This window comes from Myiozetetes cayanensis, unplaced genomic scaffold (genome assembly GCF_022539395.1).
Source record: "Myiozetetes cayanensis isolate MyiCay16 unplaced genomic scaffold, myiCay2020 scf2-11, whole genome shotgun sequence".
Lineage (NCBI taxonomy): Eukaryota > Metazoa > Chordata > Aves > Passeriformes > Tyrannidae > Myiozetetes > Myiozetetes cayanensis.
The window spans coordinates 74,157,830-74,173,805 of NW_026087411.1; the positions used below are offsets into that span (position 1 = coordinate 74,157,830).

A 15,976-nucleotide genomic window follows, 5' to 3' on the forward strand; every position below is an offset into this window, starting at 1 on the left:
GTTGCCCTTTTGTAGCTGCTCTCAAGACAATAGATTTATGATGCTTTTCAGAACTAGAAAAAATAAACATACATTGAGTCCAAATGCTTTCTCACCATTAATATATAATATGCAAAATAGAGGCAAGCAGCCTGATTATCCTAGACAAATTATCAACATTTTACCAGTCATACAGATCAACATTTAGACTTCTTTTACAGAATCTATATCCCATGTCAGGTTGTTTGGCCAACCTGAATCATTTATTTGAGAAAATCTGATTTTCTATTTAGTATCTATGTGGCAGAAGTGCTAATGCAGATACATATATACAGAAGAACTCTCACTGGAAGATCAGTATGATGTTTGGTTTAGGTGACAGCAGTGATAATCATGATCTCTTGTTTGGATTTTTTTTTCCCCACCAAAAACCCCAAATATTTTAAACAATAGAACATAATATACCTTAAATTGAGAATGAGATGACAACAATTCAAAATATCAAGAGAAACAGAGAAAGGGATAAAGAGCGTGGAGTTGTGTATTTAATACTAGGGCAGAGTGATGAGGGCACACTGGTTTTACTGTTACTTTAATTTCTGTTAAATTCATTAGAGCATTTTCTTGACTTGACAGTGAGTGGGAAGACACACTAGTGTTCTAGTTCTCATTTGAGAGTGCAATTTATTCATTTACTGGTAGGAATGGCAGTAAAGAAAAAAATGAGGGAAGAGAACTGTAACATAATATAACAAGGGTTATACAAAATATACATTGAAAAATCGTTTTGTTACTATGTACCTTTCTTGCACTCGAGTCTTCATTAATTTAGAATTTAAGGCTGTATATTTATTTCTGATGTAAAAATTAGCTCACTTATGAAAAAAAGTGCATTACTAACACCCATTCAGTGCTAATGTGAACCTAAAAATAACGTGCCTTATGGCATTTTGAACATGTGCAGAGAAACTCTACTTCAGCAAGTCTGTACACTGACATTTGCTTTGTTTCTTTTACTGTACACTGTGAATAAGTTTTAATGCTGCTCACAGTGCTTGCTGAAGGTAAACGTTTCCCATTTCTCTTGAGCAATGAGACATGTAATTAAGAAACGGTGTTAAACTGTGTTAAACTGTTACTGTGAATTGTAACCTTTTTAATTTCCTCTGTTTATTTTAGGCCAAATTGACTGGGCTGCATTAGCTCAAGCATGGATTGCTCAACGAGAAGCCTCAGGGCAACAGAATGTAGTGGAACAACAAGGAATGATGCCAAACGGACAGGATATTTCAGGAATAGAGTCTGGTCCAAACAACCATAATAATTTTCAGGGGGATCCCAACTTCAATAGAATGTGGCAGCCAGGTTTGTTTTCCCTCTTGTTCATTCCTTTTTTTCATGTAATGACATTTTATTCTTGTCACATTTTTGGGTGTGAATATGCCCTGTCCCTCAGGTTTTAAGATGCAAACCTACCAGCTGACTAATTAATAAGTATCACAGCTGCTGCTTTCCACTCAGGTGTTCTACAAAATGGGTAACAGTAGAGACAGAAGGGTCTGATAACACAACTCAGTAATAGGTTTATTGTATCCCTGTTGTAGGGATATGAATGTTGTAGAAAGATGGTGTGAGTTTCTTTATATATTTATTTCACTGGATCTTATTCTTCTTCTGTGTTACTCAGCTTTTCCTTAGTTTAAGCAATGTTATTCTTAACGTATAAAAGTAGTCACAGCACACAAAACTGGATGGCTAGCCAAAGTTCTCTTGTATATTTACTCTGTTTCTACAAAGTTTCATCTTCCCTCTGTATCCTTCCAAGTTTCTTTTTGGATCCAAAAGTCCTTTGCCCACTACTAATAAAAAGCTAAAATGGCAATCTGAAAACCTAACTGGCAGGCAATTGATTTTGAAGGGATTCACAATCCACAAGTGCAAACAGCATGTGTTGTATGCTACTTGCAAGCTTTCAAGTCAGTTTGAACTAGCAAAAAAAACCCTAGCAAGTAGAAAAACTATGCTAACACTTTTTAGTTGCTACAGTTATGGATCCCATTATGATGCAGGTGGGAAGCACAGTAAAAATTACAAAAATGGACTAAAGAACTGAATGGAAATTAACCCATGAGACTAGATATTAATTCTGTTACTGGGGAAAATTACAAGGTAGCTCTGTCTATAAGTATCTGTACAGCAGACATAAGTTTTGTCTTCTGAGGAAATCAGCCAAAAAATTATGGCCACATGAGCTATTTATTCATTCCTTTGACCCTTTGCATTCTGTTAGCCAGTTGTAACGTATGTTTGAGGGCTTATGACTATAGCTTATGCTAGAACCTCTGCTAGGTATTGGACAATCCAAGGATTCATCCATTATCAAGACACAAGACTTTGGAATGCAGGTTTCAGTGGTTGTGCTGCTCACAAAACTATTTGCTCTCCATAGCAGGTGTTTCAAGTCTATTATGCAAAAGAATAAAACAGGTCATTGCTTTGAAAGTTAAAGTAGAGAAGTAGGAGCATTTTTTTTAACAGTTGAAACAACTTGTAAATCCCGTGGTGAACTCACTGTCACTAAAAATTTATAAAAACAAATTTACGGCATGTCTACATCTGTCCAATTCTGTGCCCCCACTGCATGTTTTAGTTCAGCTACAGCTGTTTGTATTTCCTTCCTTTAGTTGAAGAAATTATTGAGGCAGTCTGTAGATGAATGATTCTTTTGAACTTGATCATTTGTGATGTTGTGAGGAACCTTGTGATAAATATGAGAACACTGAGTGATTGTTGACTCATGTACGTTATACTAACTTGATATTGAATTGTATTCTAAATCCTAAACAGAATGGGGAATGCCTCACCAGCCCCCTCACCCACCTCCAGACCAACAGTGGATGACTCCAACCCCAGGTCAAATGGAAATTGTTCCTCCATCTGAAGACAGCAACAGTCAGGACAGTGGGGAATTTACTCCTGACAACAGGCATATATTTAACCAGAACAATCACAACTTTGGGGGACCTCCCGATAACTTTGCAATGGGGCCAGTGAACCAGTTTGACTATCAGGTGAAACATATTTGTTGCTTTAATATTGTAGACGCGCAGAGTCCCTTCCGTGGATGTGTTCCTCTAATATCATCTAGCGGCGACTTTCATTCTTCAGTTCTACAAACATCTACAGAATCTGTTATCTGCTAAGATACATTTTTCCCAAATACTTTACAGAAGAGACTTTAGAGTTTGCAGTTCTGTTCAGAGACCAAAGGGTTTTATTTTTCTATAGTAGTAATGAGAAATGGCTGTTGTCTGCAATTTAAAATGAATCACTGTGTTCCAGTATATAAATTAACATTATGTAGCTTTGTGTTTAAAAAAAAAAAAAAGAGAAGAAGGAAAAAAAAATAAAGTTCAGAAACATATATTTAAATACAGTAGGTAATGTACCACAGGAAACAGTCCTGTATTTGCAGGGAGATAGACTGGATGATCCATTGATCTTTTCCATATCTATCTACTGTGATTCTTTAAATAAAGAATGGTATTTCTAAAGAAATCCATATCCAGTTTTTTCTTCATTCTGGCATATAAGTTGCATAGCATAATAAACCTGTAGGTGGTTTCAGCACTAATAATGGCAGGAGGAGCTGCACAAAAACCCTTAAACACAAAGCAGTTTTGTATCTTCCCTCTATATTCAGTATTTTTCTTTCAAAACTCTTGATATAGATGACAAACTGTACCCGTTAAAAAAACCTACGTCCTGTTCATAAGCAAACACAAAGAAAGATGGGCAGAAATGTTTTTCTATCTTCTGGGCTATTTTTTTCTTGTAATTCTGTTGTTCAGCAGTATTGTTAGGTAGAACAAATAATTTTCCAATATACTCGTTTATTATAATAATATTCTTTGTTTACTATTATGGGACAAACTCTTAAAAGTCAATTTCTCTAAATACTACAGAAAACTTGTTTTGCAGTGAATAAAAGAGAGATGCTTGACCTGAAATTGTAGTGGGAGAGTGCTTCAGCACTAGTGACTTTAATAGTCAGTAGAATATTTGATGCTATAACTTTCTTCCTAAACACTCTCCTCTTAAATAGTTTCATTGAGTCATTTCTGGGCAGCAAATCTTAAATAACTCCTCTTGTATGCCTCAAGATTTAAGACTTTTGGATTGTATACAGCTTGTCCAGAACCCAGTATCTGTACTAAAATGACATAGATTTGAATTTAATATTTTAAGCAGCCATACTAATAATTAGATCCATGAATGATTACTGGAAAATGCACAGTGCAAAATTATTTTGTAATAAAAGGTTGAACTTTAAATTTTTGTCCTCATGTTGTAGCTAAACAGAAGGACTGCTAACATAGCTAGACTTTTAAATCTTAGTTTTGTATGCTCTTCATTTAACTGCATGCTCTGATGCTAAGCTGGCAGGGAACTGGTAGAGATAGATGGTGATTATAGGCTTAATGTTTAGCACAGTATAAAAGGAGATTGGTTGAAGCCCTTTCAGCTTTGTTAGGATCCCTGCTTAAATCTAAGTTTACTCATTAAGTATTTAAAGGAAACTTGTTTTGTGGGGATCACAGTAAAAGAGATTGAGATCTCAGTAGCCTAGAAATCGTGGATTCCTACTTGCATGGATTTTTGTAGACCGACTTGCTCACATGCTGCATTTAGTGTTACCATGTGAAGAAAAATAAACTGCATTACTCTTTCAGCATGGGGCTGCTTTTGGTCCACCTCAAGGTGGATTTCATCCACCTTATTGGCAGCCAGGACCACCAGGGCCACCAGGTCCTCCAGCACCTCCTGCACCTACTCAAAATCGAAGGGAAAGACCTTCATTCAGAGATCGGCAGCGTTCACCTATTGCGATGCCTGTGAAGCAGGAGCCTCCACAGATTGGTACATGTTACCCACTCCTTAATGAAAAAATGTAAAAGCTGTGTTTTAGAAGGAATTGCAAAATTTGAAGACTTTTTTTCTTTTAATGGAAAGTAAAAGAGCAGGGAAAGAAAAAGCCATTGTAAATGGTTTTTTCCTCACAGTAAGATGTGTAACTTGTTTGAATGGGGGTGGAGGGTTTGCTTCTTTGTTTTGTGGAGTTTTTGTGTTCTTTTTTTGGGGGGGAAGGTTTTTTCACCTTGCATAATTGTAAATCTTGCTTACTTAGATGCTGTGAAGCGTAGAACTCTGCCTGCCTGGATTCGAGAAGGCCTGGAAAAGATGGAAAGAGAAAAACAGAAAAAATTGGAAAAAGAGAGAATGGAGCAGCAACGTTCACAGATGTCTAAAAAAGAGAAAAAGGAAAGTGAGGAGGCTGAAGAAGGGGATGGCCCACGGTTACCTCAGAAAAGTAAATTTGTAAGTAGAAGTGTTTACTTTTTGCTCAGGTTTGTATTTCTTGAAAGGTATCAAGTTTTTGGTCTCTTCTAAGGAGAGACTGTGTATTCCTGATTACCTCTTTGGTTTTGTTGCTTGAAGTAAGGTTATGCCACTACTTTGTTGATAATTACTTGGTGTTTTGAAGTTTTTAATGTCTGAGAAGTAAAATATTTGATCCATAGTAGCAAAAAACCAATGGTGAAATTGGCCCTTTTTTTTTTCTTTTGTAACATACAGAGTCTTTGAAAGTCTGAATTCTAAGTCAGCAGCTGAAAAAATTCAGATACCTGTATTTGCTAAACTGAGCCCATTCAAGGGACCTTGCATTGCCTTCACTTTAGCAATTGTCTTGTTTGTAGTGCTAAGTACATGTCTGGCAGTGAACTGACAACTATGTATTTTCTTAGCTTGTGTGGGTAGAGGTACCTGTATGTTTCTTAGGAAAGGAGGAAATAAATAGTTTTATGATAACTGCAATACAGATTTCAGTACAAAATAAACCAAGTTGGCTATTACAAATAGAAAACAAGGAGCTTGACATCTCGTCATGGCTAGGCTTCGCAAACAAAGATTTGAGAAGGGCTCTACCCACGCTTGCTGCAAGCGCGCTGATGGCTAAAAAGGCCAATGCAAGATAGACAAGTCTGGTTGCAGAAGTCACAGCAGAATCTATGTTTTTCCTGAAATGTATGATGCTGTTCTTGTAGGACAGTGATGAGGAAGATGAAGATGCTGAAAACACAGAAGCTGTAAGTGTTGGGAAAAGCAGCAGGAGTCCATCCCCAGCTCCTCAAGAGGAGCAAAGTGAACCAGAAATGACAGAAGAAGAAAAGGAGTATCAAATGGTATTAATAATGCAGTTCTCACTAAGTGTTTCTGTCTAATTGCTCGTATTATTTGTGTATATCAAAGTAAACCACTTCTTCTATGCCTGGTATTGTCAGTAGAGATACAGTGCACATCGTACAGATATTTGCATGTCTCTTCACATGCTGTCTTTTTTATAGAATCAAGGATATAGGTTATATAACTCATGTTTAGCACAATAGTGAATGAATATAATGACTGTAACTTTTAACTTGATTGTTATTTATTCTATGGTTTTGCTTCACTTGTCAAATTTCTGAAAACTTGAGTTATTAAGTGCACTGATCTCAAATCTGTGCTTAAGCCTCAGTTCCTGTGAAAGGGAATGTAAGAAATGAATTTTTGCAACAAAGAGCTAGAACCCTAACTCCTAGACCAGCAACAGTTTCACTTTGTGTGCAGAACCTTCACACTTTGAAATCACAGTTCAATGCTAATTGTACAACTGAAACCTTGTTAATTAAGGCCCTGAATTCTAATAAGTTTGATGAATATATTTTCGTAAAGCATGTGGCCAGACTGAACATGTCGGAGAACAAGCTACCATCATTTCAATTTTTGTAGTAAATCCGTAATAATGAAATTCCATGTAAGTAACCTCTGATGATTTTTCCAGGGAGCATACCAGAGAAATGTGCTCCTTATTTTTTGAAAGAATAATTGGGATCAGTCTTAAGTACATTTCTGTTCTACATATTCATTTGTTATATATCTTTGACATTAGGATCAGTGCCCTGGATAACTGTGTGCAATGCATGCAGATACAGCTTGCAGTCAAAATACAAACCCGAAAGTTTTGAAATCAGGTCACATTTAAACAGTTTCGGTCTCAGGTTTTTTAATCATGCCTGTTGAAAGAAGTCATTAAATAAAATGTGCAGGAGACTACTTCCATACCTATCAAAAGAAGTGAAGTCCTATGTATATAATTTGAATTCAGCATTTATTCATTTGTTTTGGCCTTTAATTGCATATACTGTTTTGTTCAGATGATGCTGACAAAAATGCTGCTGACAGAGATTCTCTTAGATGTCACAAATGAAGAAATCTATTATGTGGCCAAAGATGTTCACCGTAAAGCAACTAAAGGTATGCCGGCCTTTGGGTTTTTGTTTGTTTGTTTGTTTTTTTCCTTTTTAGTTTCTTCTGCGAATATTCTATATTTGCATGTCTCTAGAACATTTAACCTCCATAGTTCTCCCTCAAGAACAATTCCAGTATAATGCATCCAACTTGGTAGAGTTCAAATCCAGTAATCATGTACTGTTGTCCTGTGCAGTGTATTGTGAGTTACTTCAGTTATTCCATTTTTCTCATACAATTCATTTCAGTTAAAATGGTACCTGTGTGTCAATGGCTCTTGAGCTGTAGCTGTTTCTTAATACTACCATCTTTATCTCAAGGCTGTTCAGAAGTGAAAAGAGATGAACTTTGAGTCCTCAATTAGTAATTAATTTACTTTCACTATTAACATGTATTGTATTTACGTAACAGATTGTTTTAACATAACAGAGTTAATCTAAATATGTAATTACTGAAATTGAAAATTCTGTGCAGATGCTGTAACTTGGAAAGTGATTTATGAGTATATATTTGGTTTTTTCTGTTCACTGTTAATTTGCAGTTAAATTCTAAATCTTCGTGGTCAGAAAATCTGGAAGTGGTTTTAAATGGATGATGCGTTTTTAATGTTTCTTCTCTCCCTCCAAAGAACAGCAATAGTAGTAGATTTAACAATACCATAGACTCATGACTATGAAATCGTGGCTATTTGTGTTAACATGTTGTTCCTGTTGTTGATGTGATACAAAGCTCCTGCAAAACAGCTGGCACAGTCCAGTGCACTGGCTTCCCTCACTGGACTCGGTAAGTATGTTCCTTATTTTTGAGAGGGCTTAAAGGGGGAGTTTTGCTCTTGCCTTGCATTTCTAGAAATTGCATTTTGAAACTAGATTTTAATTGCCCGGTAGTATGGGTCACTTTCTGATAACTTTATCATTATCAGCACCTTTTTTTGTTCCACAGGTGATCCTACTGATATGTAAGTGGGATAGTATTTGGAGTAAAGGACTAGGCAGTTAGTGTATGGGAATCTCGCCCTAATTTTGAAAATATGTAAAAATTTTAGATAAATTTACTTTTTGAAGTGTCATAGTTTCAGAAGCACACTGCAGTCTTCAAAGAGAGGAATACTGTTTTATATTTTTCTCCTATCTTGATCCATCCAAAGCAGAGGGGAAAGTTGATAGAAGAGTAATGTAAAAGTCTATAAGTGAAAATATTACAATCTTTGTAATTATTATTTTATTGAAAAGCTACATAAGCGCAAAGGCTCCCATATCATATATTACCATAAACAACATGGGAAAGATAGATTGAAATTCCATCTTGAGACATAACTGCAAAAATCTTTCCCAACGTGATTTTTATCATCTAAAACATACTACAGCAGTGTTAGTGATCAGTTATATGTTTGTTACATGGAATTTTGTGAATTAGATTGAATGTTATCATCATAAGTATTCACATTGCAAAACTAAATAAAGATTCTAAGAATCTTAGACTGAAAGAAAGTAAAATCTATCTCTGTCAGATGTTTAAATTGACTTTATCCTTCTTATCAGTCCAGTATTTATTAATCTCTGGGGGAGAAGAAAGCCTGTTTCTGTTCCATCTCCATACCTGTCAAAGTGCAGTGTTTTCTAAATCAGTATAGAAAAACTGATATGGCATGCAGAATTTCTGTAGCCTGGAGTACGGAGGCGGCTGAAGTCATTTCAGAGATGTCTTCTGGGAAAGATCCCAGGCATTTTCTGTCCGGTTGCTGATGCAGAGGCAGGCACTATTACAGTCTCCACAGGGAGCTTTTTGGCCCTTCCATACAATGGAAAAAAGTACCGTGATCACAGTGGTTGCTTGCTGAAAATAGACAAGCTGTTCCCGAAGGAGTAGAACCAGACAGTGAGCATCAATGCAGATATGGGAGCCTTGAACACACCAGTCAAACAACATTGGCACTTACCAGAATAAAGTGACTTCTTCAGAGAAGAGGAAGTGAAGGAAGGGAATGTTACTCTCCTCTTTGCCTCACAGAAATATTAAGAACAAAGCTTAACCTTTCCTCATGATAGACTGGGCTTTATGCACGCAGGTGGACTGGGTGGTTATGGATCAGGAGACAGTGAAGATGAGAGGAGTGACAGAGGCTCTGAATCATCTGATACTGATGATGAGGAATTACGACACAGAATCAGGCAAAAACAAGAAGCGTTTTGGAGAAAAGAGAGAGAACAGCAACTATTACTAGAAAAACAGCTAGAAGGTAAACCATATAGTGTCTTCTTACTGTGCTGCTGTATATGGAGTTTGCTACTTAGTATATGTACATTGATGGGAGAGAAAATGCATTTTATGCCAAATGTAGAAGTAATGTTATTTATTTGTAATTAAACTGTTTTAACAAAAAAGATGTTTGAGCTACTTGATCAAAGTGGGGTTTTTCTTGTTGAAAAGTTGAAAGCATTTTCTTGTTGAAAAGAAGAAAATGCATTTAGCATTTTCCATAAATTTTTCCACTTCAGTGTATAAGGGGAGACATGGTGCATATATGTATGATCTAGATATTGTACTGTACAGATATTGTATAAACAATCATGTCACTTTATAAAAATGCATGTGTGTATAATGTATTTTTAAAAGTTACAAGTGTGTCAGTTGTGCCTAGGGGATAAATTTCACCTTCCTGCACCAGACTGCAGTTTATATAAACTTGATTCCTTAAGGTTGAATACTCTTTATAATACTCTTTTTTAGTATATGAAGCACATTTCACATCATCTGAAAATCTTGCTGTTCTGCTGATCTCAGGCAGCACGTCTTTCAGAACGTACAGTGGGACCTACAGTTTCTTTGAACTCATTGACCTCCGTTGTAGTTGAGGTTTTTTTCATATGCTGCATCTTCATAACTGGGTTTTAACCTAATGACAGAGAAAAATTACTTAACTCAGTCAGTTGACATTTAGCCTATGAAGAAGGTGGTAGGCTTGATTTAAAAACAAACAAACAAAAAACCCAAAAACAAGAACAACAATCTGTGATTTACTTTTGCTTTTCCATACAATGTAAGGTTTGTTCTTCTGTACGAATAACGTAGGTCAAAAGGGTATCACAGTCACCTTGCAGTGCTGAAGAGCGGTCTAGATCAACAGGTGAATGCAATGTTAATAAGTCATAAACCAAGTTCATAGGCTGGAGGAGAAAGTGCTATCATGATTAGCACTTTAAGATTGATGATTTCCTCCTTTTACTTTTTATTTTAAAGGCCTGGAAATAAAACAGATGCTGCTATTAATGAAAAGCTGAATTAACTAAACTTTTGGTTACCTTAATATTCGTGTCTCTCTCTGAGTGTTTTAAGATGTATGCATAAAAGGATAGTCATATGGAGAGTGACCCAGTGGTAGCTTATGACCTCTGTCTTCCCAGTGCACAAAGCCAGATGCCAGTGTGGAAATATCTCCATGGAACTACTTGCAGAAATAGAAATCTGGAGTAAAGCAGCTGATTCTATACATCCAAAATACAGAAGAATACTAAATGCAGAGTCATTTGTAGCAGTGTTTTGGAAAGGCAGGAGATTTCTAATATACTGTATAACATCTTCTAGCATAGGCTGGCTTTTACCTGTATTGCCTAATAACTTGGGGACCAGTTGGAATTGTTTTCTGGGTTAGATTTGACCATCAGCTGCCATTTGAATCACTGTGTGTTTCTGGATACAATTTTGTCCCCTAAATTAATTCAGCAACTGATGGCCCACATCAAAAGGCTGTGTTTTGGCTAAAAATGTTGTATGTCACTTTTTTTTTTCTGGCTTCACTTTAAAATGGGAAGGGAAGATAAACTTGGCCAGTGATGCAAAGGATCCTAGGTTGAATAGAAGTAGTTTTTTTTTAATTTTGGAAACCTCTGGAAAATGCTCTGAGGGTCTGAAATCAGGGCCTGATACTCATTATGTTACTTTCAAGAAATGTATTTTTAATTCATCTGTTGTCATCTCACCACATTTATCTTGTTTGCTGACTGCCAAACTTAGATCTAATCTCAGCTGACATTAACTTTTCACTTTGTGCGAGCTTCACCATGTACCTGTATTACATGCTGTGGTCTTAACTTCTGAGCTGAGTCTTAAGCAAATAATTATCTACAAGTCTCCTTTTTTAATGCTATTCCTCCCTTCCTTGGAATTCATTAGCTATAAAACCTACAAGGAAAACTGTTGATTGTTCATACTAGTTAGTATTTAGGGTTTATTCAAAATTATCCTTGAAAAACACTATAAGCCCTATATTTTATTTCAACAACTCAGTATGTCACCACAGCAGAAGGTACTCCTCCTAAGACTCTATTGGGTACCAAGGTCTCCAAAGTATAGTGGTACAGCCAACGTTGTTCAGACTTTGAGAGGACACCCACGTGTGGGAAATACAGCTTTGTCAGACCAGCCAAACCCAGATGAACACGGCTGGAATGAAGGCAGGAAGCATCAGTTCTGCTAGAGGAGTGTTGTAGGATGGAGAAGGAGAGAATCAGGTGTACAGTAAGGTTGCAGAAGGAAAAAGTTTATGTATGTATATGAATTCAGGAGTTATGGTGTTCCAGGATATTTGTTTGAGAACTTCATCTTAAACCACTGAAACATGAAGTAACATCAAGGACTTCTAAAAACATGTGGGCTGTACTCTTTTTCTAAACCATGAGGACAACTTTTCTATAATTAGAAGGAAAGAAAATGAGCAGTTTGGTGTGGTGGTGGACAGTGTTTTAATTATAAGTATTAAGAGAGGTGCTTGGAAATTTGGTTTTGTCAAAGTAACAGTATGGAAATTATTGACATATTGCTCCAAATTGATTGCATTTTTTCTTCTGTGTACCTTTTTTTTTTTTTTTTTCAGAAGAGAAGCTACAAAATGAAAAAATTTCAAAAGAGATGAGTGAATTTATCAACAAAGAACAAAATAGTAACTCAGCATCACAGGAGGCAAAAGAAATTGAAGCAGATATGGTTCATGAAAAGAAAAGATCTCCAAATGCAATCACACCTGATGTAGAAGTCAAGAAAGAGGGTAAAGATAGGACAGGAAGGAGTGGGTCCAGAAGCTCCAGCAGTGGTAGCACTAGCAGCAATAGTAGGAGCAGCAGCAGTAGCAGCACAGTATCTAGTTCATCCTATAGCTCTAGCTCAGGTAGCAGTCGCAGCTCTTCACGTTCTTCCTCTCCTAAAAGGAAGAAGAGGCACAGTCGCAGTAGGACGCCATCGCATAAGGTTAGGCGCAGCAGAAGCAGGAGTTACTCCCACAGAAATAGGAGAGAGAGGAGTAGGAGCAGAGAGAAAATAAGGGAAAGGAGAAGATCTAGTAGAAATCACAGTGCTGAAAGAGGGGAGAGGCGGAGAAACCGGAGTCCTTCGAGAGAGAAAAGCTGGGATAGACGTAGAAGTGGTAGCCGCTCAAGAGACCGGCGAGCCAACCGTGCAAGCCGCAGCAGAAGCAGGGACAGACGTAAAGCTGAAGACCAGCGTAGAAGCCCAACTGGAAATAGGCACAAACATAAAAGTGAGGGTAAAGATCAAGACAGGAAGAAGGAGCAGGGTGGAGGTGTAGATAAAGACAGAAAAAAGAACAGAGAAAGGGAGAGAGATCAGGAAAAAAGAAAAGATAAGCCCAAAAAAGAGGAAAAAGAAAGTAAGGCTGGCAATCATGACGACAGTAGATTGAAGAGAAAAAGAGACAGTGAAAGAACTTTTTCTCGTGATTCAATATGTGTGAAAATAATAAGACAGGATTCCAGACAAGAAAGCAAAAAAATTACTACCAAAGATAGCAAAAAGCGGTCAGGCTCTGAATCTAGTGGGAGAAGTAGTTCTGAATCACCAGGAAGCAGTAAAGAAAAGAAGGCTAAGAAATCAAAGCATATTCGGTCATGCTCCATGGAGAAATCTCAAAGGTCTGGTAAGAAGGCAAGCCGCAAACACAAGTCTAAGTCACGATCAAGGTAGTATACTTTTTAAGTATTTTGTCTGACTTTTAAAATTTTTTTTATATTCGTCTTCATGTGTTCAGCATATGAACTTTTTAAATAAAGTATGGTATTTATTAAACTTTTTGTCTTGGGCAAAAGTAACTTTGGAAAATCTTTTACAACTATTAATTACTAAGACTAAAGTGTGTGTGGGTTTGGGGGTCTTTTATTTTTTCCAATTAACTTTTCCCCCTTTTCCTTTATTTTTCAGATCAACAACTCCTCTTCGTCGTAAACGCTGAGGAATTTATGGCACCAGTGCTATGATGTTTAAAAATTCCATGAGTTATAAAAGGCTTGTCTCATTATAGAGGCACATTGTGGCTATGTAGGTGAAACCAGAATCCTTTTTTTATCTGTACATAGGTGTATTTTTTCCAAATGCTGCTCAGAATTAAATACCTAATAGGATTTCTTTGTATTACATTTTTTCAAGAACGGTAGTGCTTATTAAGACTATAAAACAGGCCATTCTCTTTCAGCTGTAATGTTCTTAAAATTACTATTGAATGTACTGTGATGTCAATAAAGCTCTTTAGTTAATTTTTGTTTAAAATTCTTGCACCTGAATTTTGTGTTAAATGGTAGAAAGTACTTAAAAAAAAGGCAGCTTTTTTGGTATAACAAATTTTTAAAGTACCTGAGAAAGATTTAACATAAAACACTTGTCACAATATGTAATTCCTGGATTTGATGAGATTACTCCATTGGGGTTGTGGAAGAACAGAGCAAAGACATTTTCCTTTAGATATGTGTAATAGATTTTTAATAGCCTTTTTTTTTTTGGTCTAGCAAGTACTATATGCTGTGTGTGTAAAATATGGGTCACTGTAATACAAGCTATACTTAAACAGACTGAACCCCATTAGGAATATGTGCAACTAACTGATCTCGTGTGACAGTATTAAGCTCTGGAACTATATTCCTCACCCAAATTTCAGAAAGAACTTTCTGGATGTTCAGGGATATTACACAAACATATCTCAGAATTTTAGATGTTTTTATGGAATATGTTTACAAATGTCACTGAGTCCACATTAGAAAACTGACAGTAGGTTAACTTTACATTTTGGCACATGCATTAAATGCATAGTGCATATTAAAGCTGGTTATTTTTGTTAGCATTACGAGAATTGTGATTCCTGTAAGGATAATACACTGGGTTTAGTTTTACTATAAAGTGAAAGAGGTCACTGATTACCTACTTCAGGAAATTGACTGTTAGTAACAAGAGTGTGAAATAATATTAAAAAGCAAACCAACGATACACAGCTCTAGGCCAGTGACTGTTGCAGAAGAACACGAATTCAGGGAGACATCTGTGGCTAGAAGGTCTGGTATGACACCAGTTGTGAAAAAGATAAAAGGCCTAACATCAAAGTAAGTTTTCTTTGATTGGCTGCATCCTCTAAGAAAAAATATAATAGTACAGGCAACTTGCAGAGCATGTCTTCATGAACAGATGAATCCATTTAACTAAATTAAAATTAAGCTATGCAGCATTTTTCCACTGTAATTTTTTTTATAATTTAGATGCAGAAATAAACTGTTTCAGTGCAAAGCATCACATTTTAGCTATGCCTTTATTAAGCAAGCTAATGGCTAGTGAATACATGCATGTTTATCAAAACACTGTTACAGATAAAGAATTAGTTAATCAGTTATAAATTATAACATATATCCCCCAACCCCCAGTAATGTCCTTTTACATAGAGTAAACAAGTCATACCTATGAGCAAAATAAGGCATAATTTGCAACACGTAACTTTTACTTGCATCGGTAGGGGTATAAATAAAAATGTGTTGATCCAGTCCTGCTACACTCTTTGCTCTGGGTAAGAGTGAGGATTTTTTTAAAAGTATATAGAGCAACAGCTCAGATATTTTAGAAGGATGCCTTGAGAGAGAAAGAAAGAAAGAAAGAAACTAGAAATAAGTTTAAGAAAAGCTGTTGAGGAATACAGTTTCCAGAATGCATTGATTTTCAGTTCAGATTTTATATTCTCTGTCTAATAATAAAAAAGATTGTGTATGAAAAGCTTTATATACTCTGCCAACCACTGGAACTCTGTCACTTCCTGTAAATATGAAAATTATTTTTTTGACACAAATGCACTTATATGGGTAGTGACTGTATGCCAATAAAAAGAGCATACGATCTCTGTATTTAACTGTTTCAGAAATCTTACTATAATGGCCTACTCAGTAATTAAATCTCATCGGTACTCTGTCAGCATCACATACACTAGACTTCTTTGGGCTTTAGTAACTCCCTTAGGAATGTTTTTCAACAGAACAGGCTAAAATAACAACCAGTCTTTTAATTCCGTACTTACGAAGTGATCCGAAAATGTGCAATATATACAAAAATGGGTATGTATCTTTTTGGAAAAGTCTAAATTGGGTTGTTGCTCTATTCTTTTACATTTTAAAATGAATGCTGCCAAAATGTTTCAGGGCACTGCAGGAAAGCAAGACACGGGATTTTGAATGTTACGCAGTAACATGACATTTGGAGGCATTTCCCTTGAAAACTTTTTTAATAAATAAGGGATAGTGTGGAATCAAACAAAACCAATGTGAATATGTACCCCAAGGTCCCTGCTACGCCATGTAAGAACAGGAACCAGCTGTGTCCATGAATAGGC

General features: G+C 36.3%; 1 protein-coding gene across 2 annotated transcripts in view; it reads left to right on the forward strand.

Annotated features, from left to right (window-relative positions):
• Window positions 1-15,494, forward strand: part of PNISR (PNN interacting serine and arginine rich protein) — a 28,162-nt gene extending 12,668 nt beyond the window's left edge. For both annotated transcript variants that reach the window (XM_050315522.1, XM_050315523.1), the window contains 10 exons: window positions 1,159-1,344; window positions 2,827-3,050; window positions 4,713-4,899; window positions 5,168-5,358; window positions 6,087-6,224; window positions 7,236-7,335; window positions 8,059-8,112; window positions 9,398-9,568; window positions 12,203-13,301; window positions 13,540-15,494. In XM_050315522.1, the coding sequence (XP_050171479.1) occupies window positions 1,159-1,344; window positions 2,827-3,050; window positions 4,713-4,899; window positions 5,168-5,358; window positions 6,087-6,224; window positions 7,236-7,335; window positions 8,059-8,112; window positions 9,398-9,568; window positions 12,203-13,301; window positions 13,540-13,570 (2,381 nt within the window). In that variant the 3' untranslated portion in view covers window positions 13,571-15,494. The remainder of the gene's footprint in view (window positions 1-1,158; window positions 1,345-2,826; window positions 3,051-4,712; window positions 4,900-5,167; window positions 5,359-6,086; window positions 6,225-7,235; window positions 7,336-8,058; window positions 8,113-9,397; window positions 9,569-12,202; window positions 13,302-13,539) is intronic.
• Window positions 15,495-15,976: the final 482 nt, after the last annotated feature.